At 54.6% G+C, this 23959-nt stretch overlaps 1 protein-coding gene and 1 long non-coding RNA gene across 10 annotated transcripts; one reads left to right on the top strand and one right to left on the bottom strand.

Annotated features, from left to right (window-relative positions):
• Positions 1–35: 35 nt before the first annotated feature.
• Positions 36–22530, bottom strand: UCKL1 (uridine-cytidine kinase 1 like 1). Of its 5 annotated transcripts, none has more exons than XM_088064536.1 (15): positions 22459–22530; positions 14575–14768; positions 13940–14046; positions 13412–13582; positions 13095–13166; positions 11425–11614; positions 10502–10563; positions 5372–5391; positions 2939–3037; positions 2506–2599; positions 2157–2219; positions 1707–1829; positions 1289–1396; positions 960–1116; positions 36–407 (listed from the first exon to the last, which is right to left on the bottom strand). In XM_088064536.1, exons 1-15 carry the CDS (start codon positions 22506–22508, stop codon positions 331–333), a joined length of 1587 nt encoding a protein of 528 aa, XP_087920662.1. In that variant the 5' UTR covers positions 22509–22530; the 3' UTR covers positions 36–330. The 5 variants fall into 5 exon arrangements, with proteins under 5 accessions (XP_087920662.1, XP_087920663.1, XP_005524832.1 ...); XM_088064537.1 differs by lacking the exon at positions 5372–5391 and adding an exon at positions 9201–9217; XM_005524775.3 differs by lacking the exons at positions 5372–5391; positions 22459–22530 and adding exons at positions 9201–9217; positions 18640–18970.
• Positions 19075–23907, top strand: LOC106628273 (uncharacterized). Of its 5 annotated transcripts, none has more exons than XR_001331578.2 (4): positions 19075–19253; positions 22052–22175; positions 22895–23093; positions 23714–23907. It is a non-coding gene; the product is annotated as an uncharacterized LOC106628273 (long non-coding RNA). The 5 variants fall into 5 exon arrangements; XR_001331579.2 differs by having other exon boundaries at positions 22998–23093; XR_015774150.1 differs by having other exon boundaries at positions 19097–19253; positions 22998–23907.
• The last annotated feature ends 52 nt before the right edge of the window (positions 23908–23959 follow it).

Here is a 23959-nt window from a genome sequence, read left to right on the forward strand (position 1 = left end):
CACCCATGGGAAGTGACAGAAAAAGACAGGCTCCATTCAAGAAAACCAGAGAAAAAATTTATTATTCTCCTTTATAAAATATCTCCAATAAGTTATATAGGCAAATATTTAAATTAAAATAAATTAACTCCGCTCTATGCTGGGACACGTGACTGTCCATAAAGTCAAACTAGGATTTATGTTTCTCTGAAAAAATATGCCCTAGATCTCCGATGTAAGATTTGAAAAAAATATCTATGCTTGGTGAGAGGAAGGAGAAATCTGCACTGGACAGAGGGGTTAAGGTGCGGTGCTGAAGCTGCCTGGTGCCAGTGGCACCTCCACATCCAGCTAAGTGCTAAGAGCATCCTCATCGTCGCTCCAGTCAGGAGGAGCGTCCGTCCCGAAGTACCGATCACCAAAATTCCCTGTGGGGAGAGAAAGTCAGAGTGCAGCACTGCAGGAGCCCATCCTCCTGCCTGTCCTCAGCAGGCAAGGGGACCAGAGCAGGTTTATCTGACAGCTTGAACAGCAGGAAAAATTGAGTGGCAGCAAAACTGGAGCAGCCTGTAGGCTGGTTTAACACCCGGTGGAAGGTGTTTCCTGGCACAGTAGAGGTGAGGACAGAACAGTGAGCTTATTTTGGGTGAACTTGTGGAAGGTGGCAGTTTAGGGAAGGAGGTGGGCACAGGGCTGCTCCAGTTGCCCCAGCCTGATTTCTCTGCCTGGGGCTGGAGGAGGCTCATGGAATGTGGAATGGCTCCTGTTGCTGACAAGGGGATGGCTGCCCCACAGCCCTCAAAGCCAGCATGGTGACCCTGACACCCACCTGGCTGCAGGACCCAGGAGGGGTCCTGGGGCTCTGGGTAGTGTAAGGCCAGACCTAAACTGCTGCTGACAACCTTCATGTTGTCATGTGTCGCCCCACCACAAGCACTAAAAATCCCCTCACTGCAAGTCATTCCTACACAGACACTCACCGATGCCAGGGATTATCCGAAAGAGGTCATTCACCTTCTTGTCCACAGCCGTGGTGATGATCTTCACCCGGGGGAACGCATAGGCGACTGAGTGCACACCCATCTCTGCCATGAGCAGGGAGAGCAGAAAGATCTTGTCCTCTGGGACATCATGATCCTACAGGAAATGCACAGGGATAGCTCAGGGTGAGTTACCCCAGCCTGTGCTGTGCACCCTGACACCCTCCTTCCTGCAGAGGAGCCAGTTCCAGGCACATCCCCTTGGCATGGCTGGGGATGGTGCTTTGCAGGTTGCTCCAGAGCCAGCCCCCCACCCAACCCATCCGTACCAGCAGCACCCTCACTGCCATCATGGCTGCGGCGCCCGTGGAGACCGTGCAGTCCATCAGGATGACGTGGTCTTCACTGATGTCCTTTGGCAGCCGCAGGTAGTGGAGCTGGTTGGAGGAAAGAGAGAGCAGCTTAGAGGCTGCAGACAAATAGAGCAACCTGAGCCCTTCTCTTTGAGGAGTGAAGGATCCCTCCTGCCTCTCTGTCCCTGGGACCCTGGCTGTCAGTTCAGAGCCAGCACAAACACTCGGCAGCAAACCAGCCCCTGTGTGCACAAGCCTGCTGGCAAAACCCACTTGAGCAGCTTTCAAAGCACTCAGCCCTGGCCAAGACAAGCTCCTGGGCTGCAGAAGGGCTGTCAGGAAACACGTGAGCCATGCCCCCACCCTGCACACCAGGAGACATCCTCAGCTTTACCTCTGGCTCGCCAGTGTTGCAGTTGGTCTGGATGAGGATGGTGCCGATGCGGACGTCCTTGCACACCGCGCGCAGCGCCGGCTCCATGGTCTCCCCTGCTCGCAGGATGGACACCCCGGTGATCTGCAGCACATGGCCAGGGTGGCTGCACCGTGTAGGAGCTGCCACCACCCCACACTGGGTCTCAGCAGCAAGGGACTCTAACGGGCACCCCAAATGTACATCCCTTCCAAGAGGGCTGCCCCACTCCCAGTCCACCCTCAGTGAGGGGGCATGAGTGGCACATTGTTGATGGTACCCTTGGTGACCAACCTGTCCTTCCTGGTGGTACAAGCTGTCATACTCATGATAGCAGGTACCAAAACCCTGGTGGTGCCAGGGCCAGCCCAGCCAGGGCTTTCAGTGCACCCCCACAGGGCAGGTCTGAATAGTGCTTTGGCTTCCACTTACTTGCTTCCCGCTGTATGTCCTCCCTTCGTAGTCATGTCCCTGAGGGGTCTGGACTGTGCAACTCTACAAAAAAACATGTGAGAAGAGTTACCAGAGATGTGGCTCTCACAGGAGCCCTGGAGCCAGCCAGCCCTGGACCCTTGGACAGCAAGGCTGGACAAAGAGTTGTCACCCAGGACCACAGGATTGCTCCATAGCCTTGGGGAGTCCTGGTGCTTTTTAATCTGAGGGTTCAAAGGACTGGTCCGAGGGGAAGGTTGGAGGAGCAGCACCAGGACTGTCCTGGCTCCCCAGCAGTTGAGGGTTAGGAATCAGAGAGGAAACCCAGCATCTGCAGCCTTGAACCCACCTGGAATGGGAGCAGGGAGAGTGCGTGCTCAATCAGCAACCGCATCAACCTTTTGGAGTAGAAAATGAACTCGTCTCTACTGGTCTCCTTGTTTCTAGAGGGGAGGGAAAGGCAACGTCAGCTCTGACCAAAATGCATCCCAGAAGATGCTAGCAGAGGTCCGGCAGTCCCTGTCCCTTCCTCGTTCTTGTTAGTACCATCTGAGCCTGAAAGTGTAGTGTCTGTTTCAAGGTAAAAAGCAGAAAAATTGCTGGCAAAATGACTGAGCAGTAACTGCACAGCTCTATGCAGGGGCCGCCCCCATCTGCCCTGTCTTGTGTCTCCAAGCCATACAAACAGGCAAAAGTGGGACTGGGAAGCCCAGAGACAGGCCAGCCCATCCCAGCAGCATCTGAGTCCCATCCCACCCCAGGAGCCATAGCAGGGGCTTTACCTGATGATGGTGTGCATGCCCCTCACCTGAGGGGTGCTCTTCAGCACACTGAGGGTCTGAGGAAGGGGGTGGCACTGGTGGGCAGAGGCCAGGGCAGCCCTGAAAACCAAACACATTGTCAGAAGGTCTGGGGCAGGCTGCCCGAGGGCTGGAGCACAGCACATGGCCAGAGCCATCCTCCCAGATATCATCTCACACTGCAAACACACAGAGGCTATCCAGCTGAACTGAGCGAGCAGCCAGCTCTGCCTGGTCCCTGCCATGGCAAAGGGACCTGCATCCACAAACCAGGGTCACTGGAGTTAGGGAGACCTTGCAGACCAAGGACCCGCCTTTCCTGCTGGGCAGCTGACCCAGGACCACAGAATGGTTTGGGTTGGAAAGGATTTTAAAGACCATCTTGTTCCAACCCTGTGCCATGGGCAAGGGCACCTTCCACTAGACTAGGTTAATCCAAGCCTCATCCATCTTGGCACTGAACACTTGGAGGGATGGGGCAGCCACAGATTCTCTGAAGGTGGCTGGCCCATCTTAGTTCCCACTGTTTGGGAAGAAAGTAGAAAAAGTCAAAATCTTCTCCTATTCCAGAACCTTATCTGTTGATGGATCTTGGACTCATGGGGTGAGAAGGAGCTGTTGTGATCATTTGTGACCTACAAGTGCCAGATGTCACCAGGAATTGGACAGGTAGCCAGGCTGGCAGCACTGGCACATATCTGGAATGTGACTATTTTAGAGACCACTTGGCCCATTCCAAATTTGGAACAGCTTCAAGACTTTATGGCTGGACAGGACTGGCTCTGTGTGACTCATTCCACATAACGAATAGGGCTGGGAGCTATTCTGGGATCAAGGGAACACCATTCATGGGGAAGTGCACAATGGAGCCCCATTAGTCACTTCTCCCTGTGAGAGCAGCAGTAATGAGAAGGTCACATTTGGCTTCCATAAGGCTGGGCAGGATGGACAAGCTACTTTGTCTGGGAGGAGGGCTGGGGTTGGAAAGCCACACGTCAGATCACACACGTGCCAGCGGCTGCATCCAGCAAAAAACACAGATGTTGGGGAGGCAGAGAAGAGAGCAAATGAAAGCACTGAATGATTAAGATTTCAAATCAAGCAGAAACCTGGATTAATGGCACACAGAGGCACGCAAGCAGAGAGGAAGACAGAGAAGATGGATAGGCATGGAGGAGGGCATTGCTTGAGGCCTCCATCCACATAGCCATCTCCTGGTCTTGGCCAACCAACACCAAACGAGACATTCCCAAGGCCTGTGGGTACTTAAGGGCTCCTTCTTGCTTTACCAGTCCTGAGTAGCAGCCAAAAGCCCCCATGCAGGAACGCTCCAGAGAGCCAGGACAGCTGGCAGCCATGCAGAGAGCATGGATGGGTTGTGGCTCCCTCATGGGCTTGCCTGTTGTGTGCAGACCCCATTGCTGGTTTGGGACAAGCAGCCCTCAAGGCCCTGGCCCTGCTGTCAGTGAAGCGAGCTCACTCCGTTAGTCGCTGTCCCGTGGGTTAGAAGCCCTCAGAGATGCTCCTGTGCCAGGGCTGTGCTGCTGGCAGCACCCACAGCTCTGCCCCCACAGCTCTCCCTTCCCTCCTCCTGCCAAAGCTAGCCTGGGGACACAGCCCTGCCTAAACCCCTCTCAGCCCCTGGGATGCCAACACATGTGGTGGTGAGGGTGTGAGCCCTGCCTTGGGCAGGTGCTGGTGCTGGCATGGGGGCTGCCAGCTCACCTGCTTTGTGGGGCAGAGAGGGTCCTGACACAGGGCCACACACGGCTGGGTTTGCCCAGGTTACAAACTGCTGTTACCTAAACCAGAGGAGCTGCTTGGTCATCTCCCATCACCACAGCTCAGCAAGGAGCACAGGACTGAGCTTGCCACTGGAACTTTTCCCCTCCATCACTGCCAGGTCCATGTCACAGCATCCCACCATGCCAGTGGAATGGGCAGCCCCTCTCCTGTCACGGTGTGACCTTACTCCTGCTCCCTGCCACAGATGCCAAGGGTTTTCCAACCTCCATGAGCAGTGGGAACACCTCCCCAGCATCCTGAGCTGTCAACAGACCCCCAAGAAATGCTGTCAGCATTGTCACAAAGTTTTCCACACCTTCCCTCGACACCCATGCAGTGTAGGGGCAGAGAAGTCTGGATACCACCCTGCTTGGATGCCACTCAGTGCTGTGGGGGTCTCTCCATGGTGCCTTCTGGGGAAACAGGTCCCATTTTTGGGATAAAGCTTCTCTTTCAAGCACCCCCACCTCTGTCTGGCCCACACAGCCCCAGCAAAGCAGGACCCCATGAGCTGTCTGCCCCAGGATCCCCCACCCAGGTTAGTGAGGCAGCTCACCCTGCACAGCCCTCGCCCACTCCCCACCGTTAGTGCCACAACCAAAACACTGCCATAAGCATTTGTCTCCTCACATATCCCAGCGCAGCTTCCTCTGGTCACCCGGTGGGAGGGATGTTCAGGGGAGACAAGACAGGAGACACGAGAGTTTAAGAGGAGAGGGACAAACATGACATGAAACAGAGGAGAAAGCACCGTCATTAGTCAGAGGGGGGGAAAAAAATCCCCTAATTGATTAATGGCTCTTGGACCTGCCTGGTGCCTGGGTCATCATTGTGCAGACCCAACACTCCTCCCTTGGTGACCAAGTCATGTCACCACAGCTCTCCACAGCACTGGCTCCATGAGGGGAAAGGACTGTCTGCTCTCACTGTCCTGGAGCCACAGCAGGGACACTGTCCCACCTCCATCCTGGTAGTGCCACACTGCAACAGTGGCTCCTGGAGTTTGGAGGGACATAGAACCATAGAATGCTGGAATGGTTTGGATGAGAAGAAACCTTAAAGATCAGCTCATTCCACCCTCACACCTTCCACTAGACCAGGTTGCTCCAAGCCTCATACAACCCAGTACTCAACACATCCAGGGCTCGTGTCAAGCTCTCACCCAGGGCTCCACTGTAATCGCAAAGCAAGTGTAGTCACTCAAGGCCAAAAACCTTTGTCCAACCTAAAAATCCATCATCCAACCTGCCCTTCTCTTGGACAAACTGCTTGTGGGCTCACAGGGGTATCCTCCTCCTCTAGGATGATGATCTGCTCAAGCCTTGGAGAACATGGAAAGCCAAGAGCACTGGAAACAAGGAGACAAACCTGGCTCTGAACAGAACATCATCTGCAGGGAAGACTTTCCTTCCCCTGGGCTCACCTGGACCTGCCTTGGGCTGACCATGACTGGAGAAGGCCAGCAGGCTGAGGGAAGAGCTCAGCCCTTCCAGCAGGCATCCACTGTGTCACCCCCTGCCCATCCTGGGAGGGCAGGAGGGAGTGTGATGCCTCCTGTCCCTCCATGCCAAGACAGGGCTGTGACGGAACATCCAGACAGGCAGCCATGAGCACGTCTTATTTTGGAAACTTATTTTTTCCCCCTGAGAACAAAGGCTTTGAAGGAAAAAAAAAAAGGGAAAGAAGAAGAAAGAGAGAGAGAGAAAGGGGTGACCATCTCCCAGGAGGGCTTCAGGGAGCATCCTTGGCTCTTTGTGGAACATGCTATCGAGCAGGAAGCAGACAAGAGACATCCAGCTACAAAGGAGATGATGCAGTCAAGGCATTTCAAACACGTACACGGCTGCCTTTCAGGGCTGACATTTCAAACAAGGGCTATTAAACTGCACCATGGGTTGATATTTAAAGACACAATTGGCAAAGGGCATGCCAAGCTGATCGGGACCTTGGGGGTGGGGAATATTGATTGGCGAGGGGAATCAGCTGGAAAGAGCGCTGGCTCCAGGAGCAGGGCTGGATGTTGAGAGTGTGGCAGGAGGGATGCAGAACAGGCTGGGATGGGACCACTGTGCCTCAGCATGGGCTGGCTGCTCTGGCTCCTGCTGCCAGGCTCCAGGAGGAATATCCACCTGGGAGTGCTGGTATGGAACCATGTCTCCAGCAGGAGCACAGTCAAACATGGGGGAAGCTGGACAAGAAATATCCTAAGGATGCTAAGGTCCTACCTGTGCTCTGAGGGAATAACTGGGAAGGCAAGCATGCTTCCCCAGGAGCCAGTGGTTTCAGAATGAAAACAAGCCTTGCATGCCCAAGGAAGGCACCACTTGCTTTAAATCCCCCCAGAATTCACCCATCTGAGTGGGGAAAGGCACTCCCTGCCTATCCCCAGCCAGTTGCTTGGCCAGGAGATACAGCCCTGGAGCACAAGGGCCACAGAGACACCTTGGACTGGGGTGAGATTTAAGCATTCAGGTTTTATCCTACCAGCACAAAGCCCTCCCTGTGTCCCCACCACAGCCAAACAGCAGTGACTTCAGAACAACGGTGACATTTACATGAAGCCATTCCAGACAAGAGGATGGGAATTGCTTGTGATGGAAACAATTGTATTTGCCAGGCACATCTCACTTGATGTGACTCTCCATCCACCCCACTCCTCTTGCAGAGAGATAGCAGGGCTGGGGGAAACCATAGCAGCAGGAAAGCACTGGGGCTCCAGCAGTGGCAACAGATTTGGGTTTTTGCAGGATTTTTTTTCCAGGTTTTCTGTCAAAGGCATAAATGGAAGCCTTAAACAGAACATAAAACCACCTGTGGGTGTGGTGATCGTGGAGGTGTTTCCAGAGGTCAGAGTTACCTTTCCAAACTTACTACTGTAAAACTTCTAATACTTTATGGATATATTAAGTACCCAATTTTTAAGTGCAAAAGATCACCTGTACTGAGCAACTCTTTGACTAAGGAGGAGAAAGGAAATTTTATATGTGCATAAGTATCTATCTCTATATACACACATATACATATATATATATATATTTAGTTTTAGATATATATATATATATATTTGCACACATATTAGTCTCCTCTCTACTGTTATTCCTGCTATTTTTAAAGCAACAGATTTCTCTTTGTACTAAAGAGCACTTTTCCACCTGGACCTCCAGACATAGAGGGAAGCTTACGTGTCTGTATGGAAATGTCAGGCCCCAGGGTGTTAAACAAGCAAAGGGAAATAAAACATCCACTTGTCTAGTCTAGGAAGTGAGTGGCTGAGGCAGAAATAAGTAAAGCAGAGCGTTTTCCCTGTTCATCTCAGTTATTTTAAAAGCTCTTTGTATGCCAAATGTAAATCTTAAGGTTACTTGAGTTGCATATCTCCATGAAATGATGGAGATCTAAATGGAAACCCATCCTCAGTAATGCATTCCCTCCGCTCCCTACAAGAATACCTGAAAGCCTAGGTGGCTTTTTAATGGAAGCAAGAGAGCTGAAGTCCCATCTGGAGCCCCATGCTGCAGAGGTTAAGTAAATCAAAATATATGTGATATCATCCACCTGCAGATACTGAGAAATTAGAAATCCTGCTTGACTTGGGCAGCAGGACTTTCTCAGTCCTTTAGAAATGGTTCTGTATCCTCCAGAAGCTGTGGGGAAGTTGGCACCTCTGGCCATGTGAAGTTGTTACGCTCCTTTGGGTGCCACCAGGCAAATCCCTGTGTGCAGCAAGGGGTCCAGGGCTCCCACCACTCCCAAGATCACAGACTGGTTTGGGCTGTGAGGGACCTTAAAGACCATCTTATTTCACTCCCTGCCATGGGCAGGGACACCTTCCACTATCCCAGGTTGCTCCAAGCCCTGTCCAACCTGGCCTTGAGCACTTCCAGGGATGGGGCAGCCACAGCTTCTCTGGACACCCTGTGCCAGGGCCCCACTGCCCTCACAGGGAAGAATTTCTTCCTATTACCCAACCTAAATTTCTCCTCCTTTAGTTTAAAACCGTTCCCCCTTGTCCTATTACTTTCTGCCCATTTAAAAAGTCACTCTCCACCCTTTTTTCAAAGTGCTTTGACTAACCTAATAATTGATGGTTAACGATCCTTACTCATCAGGGATGGAGAATGGCTCTGAAAATCATTCATTTTAGAGGATGAAGAGAAACAAAAGAGAATCTCAGGATGCAAAGCCTCCCTTCCTGCAGAGACCGGGCATCCCCAGGTACAAACCTGGCCCTGTCCCAGCTTCAGGGGTCTGTGCTCAAGCTGGCAGTACCTCCCTGGGGAGCAACCCTGTCCCTGCCATCCCAAAGCCAAGGGCACGGTGGCCTTTTGTCACCGTGGAGGGTGACGAGGCCGTGTGCTCCGCGAGCTGCCGGTCCCGCCGTGGGCCGGGGTGAGGCCAAGCAGTGCCTGGCATTGGAAATGCCTCGGCTGCACAGACAGGACAGAGTGAGGGCTCTTACCTGACACTGAGTTCACGCTGCGGCAGCAACACAAAGACACAACGCAACCGGTATTAAGCATTGTCAACACCAGGGTCGTTTCAAGATAAAAAAAAAGGAAAAATAGGAGTATTTTCCTGAATTCACATGCAGTCTTTTGCCCTTCTTCCCCTCCCCGGGTAAATGAAAGCCCTCCCCAAGCCAACCCCTTGCCTGGCTCACAGTGGCACCCTGGAGGTGCTGGGTTTGTTTTGATATTCCCTGTCTGGATCCCAGGAGCTGGGGAAACAGCCATTCCCCTTTCCTGGACTCTGCCTCAGGGCTGGGTGCCCTTCTCAGCCTGGCACTAGCAGAGATGCTGGGGCTTCAATCCTTCCTCCTGTGACTGAGGGTTTAGAAACCACCTTCCCAACCAGAGTTTAGTGCTGGGAATTCAGGCAGCCAGGTAATCCAGGAGGAGGAACCTGCCAAGACACCTTTGCCAGGAGCACAGAGCAGGCATGGGAAGCCGGATGCCAAGCCATGCCAGCTCCCATCCCAGGGCTGAGCAGCTCCTGCCTCCTAGGAGCTCCAAAACAGACTTGAAAGAATCAAGCCCTTTACTTTCCAGTTAATCTATCTGCAGGTCACACTCCCTGCATCACTCTGAACTTTTCCACAACTGAAACATCACCAAAACTACAACTGTGGGGGGTGAGGAGACTGCTGCTCAGGGACAGCAACACAAAATGCCATCAGTTCATTGCAGGGTCCCAAACCACTGATCAGGACTGGCCCAGGACAAACAGGAGAAGATTTTAAGCCACCAGTGGGGAAGTGATGGAGCATGTGCCTGGATTTGGGCTCAAACGTGACAAGACGTTGAATTTTGAAACTCAGAAGCTGCATACAGCACAGACGTGGGAAAGTGGGCTCCTGACTGGAAAGACTGTGCAGCAGGGTCTGCATGGGAAGGAAGAGGAGAAGCCCAAGAGCAGTGGAGGGTTTGGGGCAATGCTGGACCTGGGAGGGCTGCGGACAGGGGGACATATCCCTCGGATCACAGGAGGGTGGCTGGTTTGTCCCCTCATGACTTGCTGTCCCAGGCAGGGAAGGAAGCTGCTGCTGGACCACAGCTGGCAGAGGTGCCAGGACCAACCAGAGCACAGGGACAAGGCAGTTTCCTTCACTGGACTGAGGGAAAGGGCTGGGAGGAGTTCACAGGAACTCCCACACCTGGAGCACAGAAGCCAGGCCACTCCCGCCTGGGCACCCAGAGCACAGCTCCCTGCCAGGCAAGGCTGTGAACCACACTCAACACCCAAGGACCAGGCACCTCTTACCTCTTCCAGCTGGCTGTGGACATGCTGAACAATCAGGTCGATGGCCACAGTGTTTCCACTCCCTGGAGTGACCCAAAAGCAAAAGAATCACAGAATCAGAATTGTAAAGGTTGGAAAAAGTCCTCTAAGATCATCAAGTCCAACCATTAAATCAACATTGCCAAGCCCACCACTAAAGCATATCCCCAAGTGCCACATCCACACACCTTGTAAATCTCTCCAGGGATGGTGACTCCACCACTGCCCTGGGCAGCCTGTGCCAGGGCTTGACAACACTTTTGGGGAAGAATTTTTCCCTGACATTCAATCTGAACCTCTCCTGGTGCAATTTGAGGCCATTTCCTCTTGTCCTGTTACTTTATACCAGGGAAAGAAAAGTCACCCTGGTCAGGATCACAGGTTTCTTCCTCACTATGCTCAAAACCACACTGCTTCCCAAAAACAGCCCTTTCCTTGCAAAGCAGCAGACATTCCAGCTTTTATTAAATCCTTATTCAATAATCTGTTACTGGATATCTCCAAGTCACTTCCAGCTCTTAAGTCACTGTGGAGCTGGTAGGGGAGAAGACTGGCTGAGGAAAAACCACAGACTTTCCCCACACTTTTGTGCAGAGACCCTCAGCTGGAAGGACCTTTGCTTTGGCAGGGACCAGCCACTCTGTCTCCATGCCCACCAGAGAGAGGTCCAGGGACTCTGAGGCTACAAAAGGTATGCCAAGGGGGAACACAGGACTGCCACAACTTGGCTCCATTCACATCTTTCTGCCCAGCACCAGCCTCAGTCCAAGGCTGCTTTTACTGCTCTGCCTAGGCTTGGGGTTACACCTAGGGTTGGGGTTCAGAAAACCACAAAGCCCAGAGCTGAGGGCAGAGATCTCTGAGGTGTCTCAGGGGTGCCACTGAGGACAGCCCTGGGCAGGTACCTCGGGGGACAACGATATCTGCCAGTCTCATGGTGGGCTGGATGTACTGGTCAAAGGCAGGCTTGACAAACTTGTTGTACTGCTTGATGACACCCTCGATGTCCCGGCCACGCTCGCTGATGTCCCTGCGCAGGCGGCGCACCAAGCGGATGTCCGAGTCCGTGTCCACAAATATTTTCAGATCCAAGAGCTGAAAGGAGAGGGGAAAAATCCCACCTGGTCAGGTCTGGGACTCAACCCACCTTCCCCTGCTGCCCCAAGTGGGGCTGAGCCCAGCTCCTGCTTAACAAGGCCTGGCTCTGCTCTGGCCTGTGTGGAGCTTTTCTCTGGAACCTGGCTGGTGCTGCTGTGAGCCCCTTGCTGCCACCTTATTCTCGTGTCCCCTGGAGACCTGTCCTGCTCCAAACTCTATCCCTACTACTAACCAGCTCCAACACTTTGGCTGGATGTTACTTAAGAGCGAGAAGGAGACAAGAGGAGTTACTGTCTGTGTCACACACCAAGCACTGGCTTGTTAATCAAAGAACCCTTAGATGGTTTGAACTGGAAGGGGCTTTAAAGATCATCTCATTCCAAGCCTCTGCCACAGGCAGGGAATTAATGCTGGAAAGGAGCCTAGCACAGAAGGGCAGCTCATGACTGTGTTCTTAATTGCAAGAGGCAGGAGTGGGACGCTGAGTGGAGTCTCCTGGGGGATTCACCCAGCTGTCCACTGGAGGTCATCCTTGCTCCAGAAAAGTTCAGCCCAAGCGCTCACTTGGCAGGGAGGAAACTTTTTAGACAGAACTTGGCTAAGTCTGTGTATGGTTCACTGCCTGCTGCAGCATTTGTCAGGCTGCAAAGATGCTCCAAGGGATGGAGACAGGCTGAGGGAGCTGGGGTTGTACAGCCTGGAGAAGAGAAGGTTCTGGGGAGACCATAGAGCCCCTTCCAGTATCCAAAGAAGCTCCAAGAGAACTGGAAAGTTTGGACAAGGGCCTGGAGTGACAGACCAAGGGGGAGTGTCTTCACACTGACTGACAGAAAGGTTAGATGGGATATTGAGAGGAAATTGTTCCCTGTGATGGTGGTGAGACCCTGGCACAGAGTGCCCAAAGAAGCTATAGCTGCCCCAGCCTTGGAAGGGTTCCAGGCCAGGTTGGACAGGGCTTGGAGCAGCCCTGGTCTAGTGGAAAGTGTCCCTGCCCATGGCAGGGGGTGGAACAAGATGAGCTTTAAAGTCCCTTTCAATCCAAACCATTCTGTGATTCTATAATATATCCAAATAATCCCCAAGAGAGCCTGAAGTGCTGGATGATTCCATGCTAGCAACACCAGCTCTGTGCAGTAGAAGTTCAGCAGACTTTGCCTCTGGCTGTGCAAGCTGCAGCATGCAGTGTGGAGGTGGGCTATTTCTAGTTGTGTTTATGCACCAGCACTGCCAGGAATCAGGTCACCACTCAGCTCCTGTTTCCTGGGCACAAATGGCTGAGATTGAGGTATTTGCTGAAACACTTGACCTCTGCCAGGGACTCTTTCCTGGCTGCTGAGAGTCAAAATTAATTTCTCCTACCTGGGGAAGTGCTGCAGCATCTGGTGCAACCTGGAAGAGAAGGTCACCTCCCTGCTGCAGGACCTCAGGAGATCCTCACACCATCTCACCCTGGAACTGCTTCAAAACCCTTCCTCACCTTCAGGAGCTCCTTGTCTGCAAATGCCATGATGCCTTCGAAGATAATCACATTGGCACCATAGAGGGTTTTCTGTGGAGTCAAAATGGATGTGGTTAGGCACAGAACATCTGTTCAGATGTGTCCTGTCCCAGGGAATCTCTCTGGGTTGTGACTGTGACAGCTCACCCAAAAAACGTACCTTGAGCCAGGCAGAGAGCAGGGGGGGACAGCATCCATCAGATGCAAAGGTCAGGGGCTGGAGGGGTCCAGTCAGCTCCCCCTCTGTCCCCCCTCAGTCATCCCCCCCTTGTCCCACCCCTCTCACTGTCCCATACCCATTCCTTCTTCCGGCTGTGGGTGGTGAAGTCGTAGATGGGGATCTTGACGCTCTTGCCTTGCTTCAGCTTCTTCAGGGTGGCAATGATGAGGTCAAAGTCAAAGGCGTCGGGGTGGTCAAAGTTGAAGTCATTGCTGGCTGCTTGCTCCTGCTGCTGCTTGGTCAGCACCTGCCACAGAGCAGAGCTTAGGGCACATGGCTGGGCAGTTCCCTCCCCACTGCTGTGCCCAGTCACCTCTTCCCTGCCCCACAAGAGCTACTGGAAAGGAAAAGCCACATGGCTGTCCCTAAATCTACAACATGTTTCTTCACCAGGGGTTGCCACACGATCCCAGATTGGTGTGGGTTGGAAGGGGACCTTAAAACTCATCTCATTCCAAGCCCCTGGGACATCTTCCACTAGAACAGGTTGCTCTAAGCCCTGCCCAACCTGGCCTTGGACACTTCCAGGAATGGGGCAGCTACGGCTTCTCTGGGCAATGGCAAATTGAGGAGCCTGGCCAGGCCAAGAGGGGTGCAGCCTCACCTTGTAGAAGGAGTCCATGGACAGCAGAACAACCCAGGGGACATCAAGAGCTTCAATGATCATGGTGGCCACCGTGGTCTTCCCAGAGGCGCTGCCTCCTCCCAGACCTGCCGGGGAAAAGGTGATGAAGCCACCAACACCAGGCACAGCTCTTCCTACCACAGGCTGGGGCCTAGGTCTTGTGCTGTTGCACTAAGCTGGAGGAGCCTCCAAAGAGGGAAGTCACAGGCACTCCAAGAGATTATCCCAGAAAATGTCAAATGGCATGTACTGGAACATGCCAGCAACACGCCCAGCAAAAGCTGGGAAACCTATCATTGGATAGGAATGTAACATGGGGAGTGCTGGCATGGGAACCGGTCCAGACTGAAGCCCTAGGAACTTGTGAGAGCCCCAGGAGCTGAGGGAATAAGAAGCAGAATGTGGTGTCCTACAACCCATCACCTGCACACTCTCAGGTTCAGCCCACCCAGTCAATGCAGGACCTACCACAGGGACTCCCCCTGCTCCTGTCCAGGCTGGAGCCAACCTCAAATTTCCAAGGAGGTTGTGGGGCAGGACTCCCACCAAGATCTCCCGGAGAGCCATGGGGCAGGTGGCATGGATGCTGCCTGGGCAGTGCAGAGGTGGCTTACCTATGACAAAGGCCTCCTTGGACTGCGTGCCGTGCTCGTTGTACCAGGGTGGCCGGCCCGCGGTGTAGATGGTTCGTTTGCTGGTGCGCAGCAGCGGGGGCTCGGACTTGCACTGGCTGGTGGTCCGCTTGCGGGGGGGCTTGGTGGAGCCCACGGCGGGATACAGCCGGTCCAGGGACTCAGCACTGCTGTTACTGTGTGGGGAGAGGAAGGGGCACGATTACTGGTGGTGGGGAAGGGGACACATTCCCGCTGTGTGGGATCAGGGTCTTGGTGGATCCTTTGTACAGGTGAGGGATGCAATGGAAAGTTGGGACAGCCAAGCACAGCCTCGCTGCAGCACCCACATCTCTGTGACCCATGGCCACAGATGACACCGAGGAATTCTCACACAGAAGAAATTTTAAACTGGAAAAGGCACCATGCAAACATCCATCCCTAAAGTCTTGGTGTTTGAGGAATGTCTGCATGAAATAAATCCCCCAGAGAGCCCTCAAAGCACTGAGAGGTGTGCTACAGGGGGCAACAACCCACCCTAGTGTGCCAAGGGACCTTTCTTGGGGATAGCAGTCGAACACAAGGGCTACAGCACAACCATCCTCATCCCCCTAATCCCCTTCCTCTCCCCACTTTGAGTGCTCCAGTCACACTCAAGACCTGGTTCTTCCAGCCTTTTGTCCTGAAGCCCCCAGGGACAAGCCTGCAAGCTGGGCAGAGCCAGGCAGAGCCATCAGTTTGCCTTGGGAGCTGAGAGAGCTCTGAGCTCACCCAAAGCCCTGGAGCTGCTGAACGCTCCCTTATCATCCTGAGGGAGAGGAACAAGGCACCCTCCAGAGCCGTTTCCAGCTTGGCAGGAGGAGAGCTGTGGTCAGGAGGAGATAAGTGGCCTCTGGCCAGGAGATAAGCTGCAGCCACTGCCTGGCCAGTGAAGGGACAGGGAGGATTATTTATACCGGTGCCTGCTCCTCCCTGCTCCTGATCTGCTGCCCCTGAGGGACGTCTGCTCCCTGGGAGAAAGTGCAAAGGGCTTCCCCTGCTCTTCTCCCTAGCCATGACAGGGCTGGAAAGGAAACCAAGAGATCTGGGCACCACTGGCTTCAAGCTGTCACTGTTTGGTACAGCCCGACAGAGCCAGCGGGGCTTTGCTGCTGCTCTGATATGGCTTGCTCTTGAAAGGGCTTAAACTGCAGGGCTTTACAGATTTTGGGCTGATTTTAAGCTGTTTCGGTATGAAGATTAATTCCCTTCCCTCCCCCAGCCCTTTTTAGAACAATTTTAGATAAAGATCAAAATTTCAGAAGGGCCATCTGTGTGTGAAGTGACCCAGCAACTGCCACCCCTGCACAGGAAACAAACCCCCTGGGCATGGCAAGATGCCCACAGCAAACCCCCTGGGCATGGCAGGATGTCCACAGCAAACCCCCTGGGCATGGCAGGATGCCCACACCACACCAACCCTACCTCTGGCACATCCCTGTGGAGCAGGCAAGGAGACAGGGATTTGCCTGGCACTGCTGAATTCCTGCTAACAAAAGGCAGGCTGCAGCTCCTGCCCATGTCAGGGTCTCTCCCACCGATGTCCACCGTAGGCTGTGCACTCATGGAGTTCCCCACAAGAGCTCAAGACACCAACACCCCATCCCTCACCAGAGCCCATCAGCACACACAGCCAGCTCCAAGCACTGCCAGGCTGGGGCTCAACTAGGAGCCCAAAACACCCCAACTATGACTCTTAAAAAGCAGCTTCAGGAGATGACACCCATTAGGAAACCTTCTGAGGTGTCTTCCTGTGGAAAAATGGCTCCTTTCATGAGGAGAAGCAAATCCAGGTGGGATGTTTGGGTTTCCTCTCCCTCTGGTGATGCTGCAGCATCCACTATCCGCCGGTGCTACTCCCAGAGCGGGCCTGACAGCAGCCAGGGGTGCTGAGGCATAAACAACATCACTTTGGCTTGACAGAAGCAGAGGTGACAAAAACACAGTTGTTTACCACAGAAGAAAGCGGTTCCTCTCATCCGCGTCCCAGCCCCTCTCCTGAGACCGTGGTTACTCCAGAGCCATGGGCTGCTCTGCCGCTTTTCCCCCGGGGTTGCACATCAGTCTCCACGAGACAGGCGAGCCTGTTGGGATGCTCTGCTACTTGGTGTCACACAGCACCAAGCTCTGCTCTGCCAGCCTGCAGATCCTGGCCCAGGCCACCATTCCCAAAGTGACTCCAGGTTGGACAAAGCTCTGTTTTTTGGAGGTGGATCAAGGCTGAGCTCTGCTCCCACTGCCTCCAACCGGCATCAGCATCACCCAGCTCCTGGCAGCAAGGAAGAGGCTTGGACTCCAACATCTCCACCAGTTCCCAGAATTACAGCCACAGCCCCACCTCACTTTCCCAAATGTCATCTCTTGCTCCCCAGGGTGCCTGCAGCACATCCAGGGTGTTGGCACAGAGGGGACACTGCCGCAGGATGCAGCACCTGAATCCCGTCCCAAGAATTATTGCTCTGCCTTATCTCATCCAAATAATTCTGCACTTTCATCAAAATTCTACACATTTCTATCAGTATCATCTAAACTTGTACCTCTACACCTCATCTATGCCTGTATCTTCTACAGGCGGATGATATTCTACACCTCTCAAATCCACAATTCCCATGATTTATTTGGGAGAAGCATGGCCGTGGGCTGTTCTCCAAAGGTCATGCCTTTTCTCCTAATGTTACACTTCAAGATTTGTAGATGTTTTCCATGGATGCCTTTGCCAGGAAGGGGCTCTTCTTCTCCAAAAGGCTGGCTGATCTCAGCCATCTCTATTGACCATTCCACCCCATTCTTTTTCAGAAATTCCCTGCAGCAGTGCTGAAGCCCCTGCAATGCCCTGCACCTGTAAGAGGGAGCCCCAGAGAATGGGGCTCTGTTTAGAGCTGGAGTCAATGCCATTGCTCTGCCCAGAGGAGGGTCCTCATCCCACATGGACCCTCCCCAGCAGAGCAAACCCCTGGAGTGCCAAAGCCACACAAAGAGGAAAGGAAACATCACCTGGGCTTGGCAACCCCTCTCCTACCAAGCCTTCCTGGAGGGCTTGGCTGCCATCAGTTCTCTCCAGGCTGTCCTCAGCTTTTGGGGATGCCTTGCCTTCCCTGCAGCCGCTGCATCCTTGCTGGAGTGTTGCAGCAGACCTTGTGTTAGAGGTAGAAATGAGCTACTTAAACACACTCTAGTCCATCAGCATGAAAAGGTCCCAGAGCTCAAAGCTCAGCCCATAGACTCCAACTCCAGCAGATTCCCACTGCAGGCTTCCCTTGCAGGCTCTGACTGACCTCACAGCAGACCCCTCACAACAGCAATTCCCTCTCCCCTTTGGTCAGTGTTCTCCAGAGGTACTAACCCACTGTGATAAAAGTATCACACTCATCCTTATTGGACATGGCTGTGACCCATTAAGGGCAAGGCAGATTCTGGTAATTAACATAGCTGTAATTTATCAGGGGTGAGGTCGCCTTAATCCATTCTCCTACACTGGAGCATCCCAGACGAAGCCTGGTGGGGGGATCCTGCTCCTGAGAAGGGCTCTCCAGCTCTGCTGTTGTGCAGCACAAATGAAGGAAGAATTTTGTTCCTGCTTAGTCCAAGCATGGATTTACTGAGGTGCAAGGACACCCCTCTCCTTCCCCACTGTGCTCAGGCTCTCTGCATCTCCCTTCAGAGCCCCCCACCACCCTGCACCCATGTGGGGCTGGGACAGCAAAGGCAGCAGGGCCCAAAAGTGCCCCCAGCTCCAAGGAAAGATGGCACAGCCCCAAACCTGAACTTGGCAGCACACAGGAGAGCATGTCCTGGGCTCTGTGCCCTGTAAACAACCCACTGACCGAGCTCCCAGCCCCACGGAGCCCCCAGCAGCCCCCCACAGCCTGCTGAGGTGCCTGGCCGGCTGCAGCCATGTCCCATGGGAGGCCGATCTTTTCAGACAGGAATTGGGGTAGAGGGACTGGGACAGGAGCCACCAAGAGTTCACTCCAGCAAACAAACAGATGAAAAACAGCAAATCCCACCCAAAAACAAAGCAAAACTCACCCGCCATCTGGCCCAAGGGCCCAGCAGCCGGAGATGCGGACGCTGGAGAAGGCTGGGGGGCTGCTCATCTCCCCCTGCTGCCGACCCAGGGCTGATCCTGGACAGGTGCCACCCCTGTCCCTGTCCACACTTCGGCTCCTGTCCCACCCGCACTACCAGGGTGAGGGAGGGGCTATGCCAGCGGGGCTCCCAGGGTGATTCTTGGGGCACGGAGCCATGCACGGGGTGTCCCCCTGGAATGGGCACTGAAGGGTCCCAGGAGGCCGGGGTGAGGCAGAGCCCCAGCAGATGCAGGGGGCTGGAAGATGGAGGCAGGAGAAGGGAGCAGAGCAGGGGGAGTGTCTGTGCCCGGGAGCTGCGGGGCGGTCAGCAGCATAAGAGGATAGCTTAACCTCCAGATTACGTTCATTACCTGATATTAATAGCACTGGCTTGATTAAAGAAAAAGAGGGGGTTGGGGGTGAGGTGACACCTCCCCTCACCGCCCCCAGCACAGGCAATAAACACCGGCCCCGGCGCCTCTGCTCCCAGGACTGGGGGTGCTCGTCTGTCCTGGACGTGTGGGCTCAGCAAGGAGGGCACCTGGACACTGACATCCACATCCACTGGCACTGGTGAGTTCCCAGGGACTTCTCGACACCACTGGGGAGGGGGCTGCAGGGGGCAGGAGGGGATGACCCCAGGGCAGGGGGTACCCAGCCAGCACCCCTCAAGCAGCTGGTGGAGCAGCTGGGGCTCAGGGCCAGGGGCTGCTGGCCATGTAGGGCTTTTTGGTCCAGGACTCACACCCCTCTCCATGGCTCCCATCGTTGGGGGGTCTGGCTGAGGGTTCCCCCCCGGATCACTCAGCTTCCCCAAGAGCTGCCCCTCACCATCCCCTCAGCCCTGGAGTAAACAAGTGGGTGAAACTCAACACCCCAGGGCTGCGGGTGGCTAAGAATAACATCCCTCTGGCTGCTGTGCCCGCTCCCTCAGCACCCCCTGCCAGCTGCCCTTGCCCCCCCCAGCTCTTCCTCCAGTATCAGCCTCTCCAGGGAGGGCAGGGAGCCTGGGCATCCTGTGGGAAGCCCAGGGAGCCAGGCAGCTGCTGAAGGGCAGGACATGTGGCAAGGGTGGGAGATGCTGGGCACCAAGGCAGGGGGTCCAGGCCAGCCCTGGAGCAGAGATTGGGGCAGAGCAGCCCTCAGCCCACAGCCTCTGGCTGCCAGGGAAGGGAGAAGGTGGTGCAGGACACACCTGAGGGCAGCCAGGCTCTGCCAGGGACACGGAGCATCCAGACAAAGTCCCGTGGCCACCAAGTGAGACCCCAGCCTGCCCCAGCATGGTGAGAGGAGCTTGGCCTCTGCACACCCACTGCTGAGGGGTTCCAAGGAGGGTGCTCCCTCCTGCTCAGCACCAACACCTGGAGATGGGGCCTGAAATGGAAAAAGACCCTTTCCTCCTCCTCCTCGAGCCATCAAGGTTATTCCAGAGGCAAGGGAAACACACTGCCTCCCACAGTCATCAGGAAACTCCTCCTGCTCCTGCTCCTGCTCCTGCTCCTGCTTCTGCTCCTGCTCACCAATGGGACCTGCAGAGCATTGTCTCGAAAGATGGAAACCTGATGGGAACCAGAGATGAGGGGCTGGTCCTGAGGCAGGGGACAGGGACAGGAGGGTTTTGGGGGTAACCTGCCCCCAGCATGAGCCACAGCTGCTGCTGCAACATCAGGGAAGCGAGCGATGATCAAAGGAACTTTTCCATCCCTGATCTCTGCCTGGACTCCCTTCTCGCTGTAAAAGCTCTCTCAGAAGTTTAAAAATAAAATTCTGTTCCGGAGCCACTTCTGTTCCTTCTCATTAAAGAAGCAAAAAAAGCAAAGGGATGCGGGACATGGCGCAAGGAGCCATCGCCCAGGGACATTGTTCCTTATCTCATGCTCCTGCTGCCACTTTTCCTGCCTTTGTTCAATGTCCAGGCGACAGGAGCAAGTCTCCCAGCATCCCACCCGACATTCCCACTGGGCTCCCAGGTGGGACACACTGGCTCCAAAGGCCAGCTGTGACTGAGCCTTCCTGCTGGCACAAATCTCCTCTGCTTCCTAAGCCACTTCCCAGTTTCCCAGTTCTTGCACAAGTTGAAATTCCTGGGTTTTGGACTTTCTTCTTCCAGGTGATTTTTAAGCAAATCCCTCCTCTAATGGCAGAATTAAAATATGGAGAAAGAGGAAAGCAGGCACGAGGGCCAAGTTCCCCTTTTTCTTCTGCTGCTGGCAGCTGCTGGGTGGGTTTCCCCTGGGATTTAAGGACGGAAATGCATGTGGATTTTCCTCATTTGGTCACAAGTACTGTCACTGGATTGGTGCGACAGCTGCAGGCACACCAAGCCCTGAGTGGAAGGATGCCTGTTCCAAGGAGAGGGTCTTGCTCCCAGATGCCATCCTGTCAGCAGCACCCACAGGAGCGTGGAGGTCAAACCTGCTTCCTCCATCGCTGGGCTGGGCTTTCTTGGGCTGGATCCACGTGTACCAGCTCTTGGCTGGGCCTTCCCTGTCCAAGAAACCCAAGGGATGGAGGAACACAGCCAAGGAATGAAGGAACATGTCCAAGGGATCCAGGAACCTGCCCATGGGATGGATGAACCCACTTGAGGAATGAAGGAAACTGCCTGAGGGATGGAGGAACCCACACAATGGATGGAGGGACCTGGCTGCCATCCCACTGTCACACCTCATGCCCATCCTGGAACCCACGGAACGTCACTCCCTTTGTATCAAGCTTTTTTACCCAGCTTTGTACCGAGCTCTGTCCTGGCCGGAGCCACCTGGAGCTGGACACTTCATCTCAGCAGCTCCATGCACAGACACTCCCTTCCAGCCCTATTATGGTCTCTGCTCCCTCACCACAAAAGGACAAACATTTCCCTCTGCAAAGCCAATTATCCGTTGCTATTTATACCCGGTGGGAGCCACGGTGGAAGGGGCTCTGTTACACAACCCAGTTTCTCATCCCTCACTTGACTGGCACAGCTTGGGGAGACTCCTTCCTCTCATCCTCATCCTCATCCTCATCCTCCCCGCTATCCACAGCTGGCTGACAGGAACAGCACAGGCAGCTGCCAGCATTGGGTTTAGCTGCTGGAACATGCAGGATGGGAACATGATGGGAACTGCTGGGATGCTTTGGCACTGACTCTGGGGTTGCTTGGTTGGAGCCGTGGGGTGTTGGTACCATACAACCAGGGATGCAGGGGTGCTCCATCCCTAAAAGCTTTGCCACATCCCCAGAGCACTGGTGATGCTCCAAATGCAATTCCCAGATATTTGATATTTGAGGATTGTGCTGGAAAAGGGGGTGGAAACCAGAGGGGACACATGAGTATGTGTGTGGGGTGGGGGGGGGCTGGGGGCAATCACCCTGTATGGGTTTTTTAGGTGGAAAAGTTTAAGTTGTCCCACTCTTCATCTTGATGGAGAGGATGCATGTGCAAGCAAGCTTGGAAAATGGGAGGCTGTGGTTTATCTGCTGGGAAATTAAGGGCTAAAACCATAAAATAAGGTAAATAAGGGAAGAGGTAGCATCATAAAAGGGGGGGAGGGAAGGGATGAAAATAAACAAGGGATAAAGCGGGGGTGGGAAGAAACGGTTGGTGGGAAAAGCGGAGGGATTGCATGGAGCGATGGGCTCGGGGAGGCCCCACTCACGGAAGTGGCATCGTGGGGACGGGACCGGCACCGCCACCCCCGGAGCCCGGGGAAACGGGGACCGGCAGCTCCGGGGCACCGCGGTGTCCGTCCCGTCCCGGAGGGATGATCCCGGGGAAAAGAAAGCGGGGTCTTACCTGTCGTGCGGTTCTAGCGGAGCCCCCTCGGGCACCGGGGCCGCGGCCATGGTGCTGCGGGAGAGGCGGAGCGGGCGGGGAGCGGCGGGGGCGGCGCTGCCGCGGGGATCCCCGGGACTTGTAGTGCGGGGAGGGGAGGGAGCGGCAGCGGGAGGGCTCGGGGGGGATCTCGGCACCGCTGGGTGCTCTGCGGGGGCAGATGGGTGATGGGGCACCGAGGGGTGCCGTGGTCATGGGTAAGAGCTGTGCGGGGAGATGGGTCTGTGTGGGCACGGCTGGGTGCTGTAGGGCACAAGGGGTGGGTTGTGGGGTGCGTGGGGGTGTTTGGAGGTATTGGTGGGTGTTCTGTGCATGGCTGGGTGCCGTGGGGCTCAGAGTGATGCAGTGGGCACCTGTGGGCGCTATGGGGTGGCTGCACCTTAGCATCCCTGCCCAGGACGCTGAGGGCTGCAGCACACAGCACCCCGCACCGCCCTGCTGCGGGGGGAGCGCGCTTTGGGTGACCCCGGGCTCGGACAATGTCTCTGGGCACTGGGCAGAGCTGGAAGGACCGCGGCCCGTGGGGGTCCCGGGGCCCTGTGTGGGATCTGGTTTTACTCGGCACCGCGCTCCCATCACGGCCGGGCTGCCCCGAGGTTCGTGGTACCACATGTTTGGGGGTTCGGGGGCCAAGGCAAGCACAGCTCCCGGGGTCCCCACCCGACTCTGGGGAGGCGAGAGCGCCCATGGGGAAAGGCTGCGTTCTCAGCCAGCAGCGAGATCAGTCTAAATCTGTCCCTGACTTGGGTTCGGTGCCAAAAAAGCCATTAGGGAGCAGAAGAGGATTTATTCCCACGCTGGGAGAGCTGGGGGTGGCCCCGGGTCCCGCAGAGCTCCCCAGGGAGGAGAGGTCCTGGGCTGGATGTAGCCCCTGGGGCCAGGAGACGCTGGTGCTGCCGATGAGACAGGTGGATTTGGAGCAGCTTTAAAGGGTTTTCTGCTACGGGAGCAGGGAGTGGCTAGGCTTTGGGGATCCTCGTGGCACCAGGATTGCTGGCTTTGCCACCAGTCCTCACCTTCCCCATCCCGGTTTTGGGGGTACCTCTGGGTTAGTGGCCACACGCTCCATTCCCAGCATTTGGGGGGTTCCTCTCAGCCACTGCCAGGAAGGACAAATCCAAACCCCCTGGATCCCATGTCCAACCCTCCCTCCAAACTGCCAAATAAAGGTGACAACAGTGCTAATAAAAAATCAATAACCATTTATTCGATACAGCTGTTTCATACATACAGTACAGGGAGCGCCTCGGCGCTGCTCGGCTGCTCGGAGCTGCTCGGACAGTACTCTCCAACTGAGGATTTGTCAATGATTAACAAAAGAACAGATCATCACAAATCGGGAGTTTATTATAAGATAGTTTACCGTTAAAACAATTTTATTTTTTGCAAATAAACACTTTTTAATATATATATTTATATATTTATATATATGGTTACAAGTGATAAATTGAAAATTTTTTTT

This window comes from Pseudopodoces humilis, chromosome 19, assembly GCF_049639895.1.
Source record: "Pseudopodoces humilis isolate 2021_Gansu_Grassland_sample_001 chromosome 19, ASM4963989v1, whole genome shotgun sequence".
NCBI classification, from domain to species: Eukaryota; Metazoa; Chordata; class Aves; order Passeriformes; family Paridae; genus Pseudopodoces; species Pseudopodoces humilis.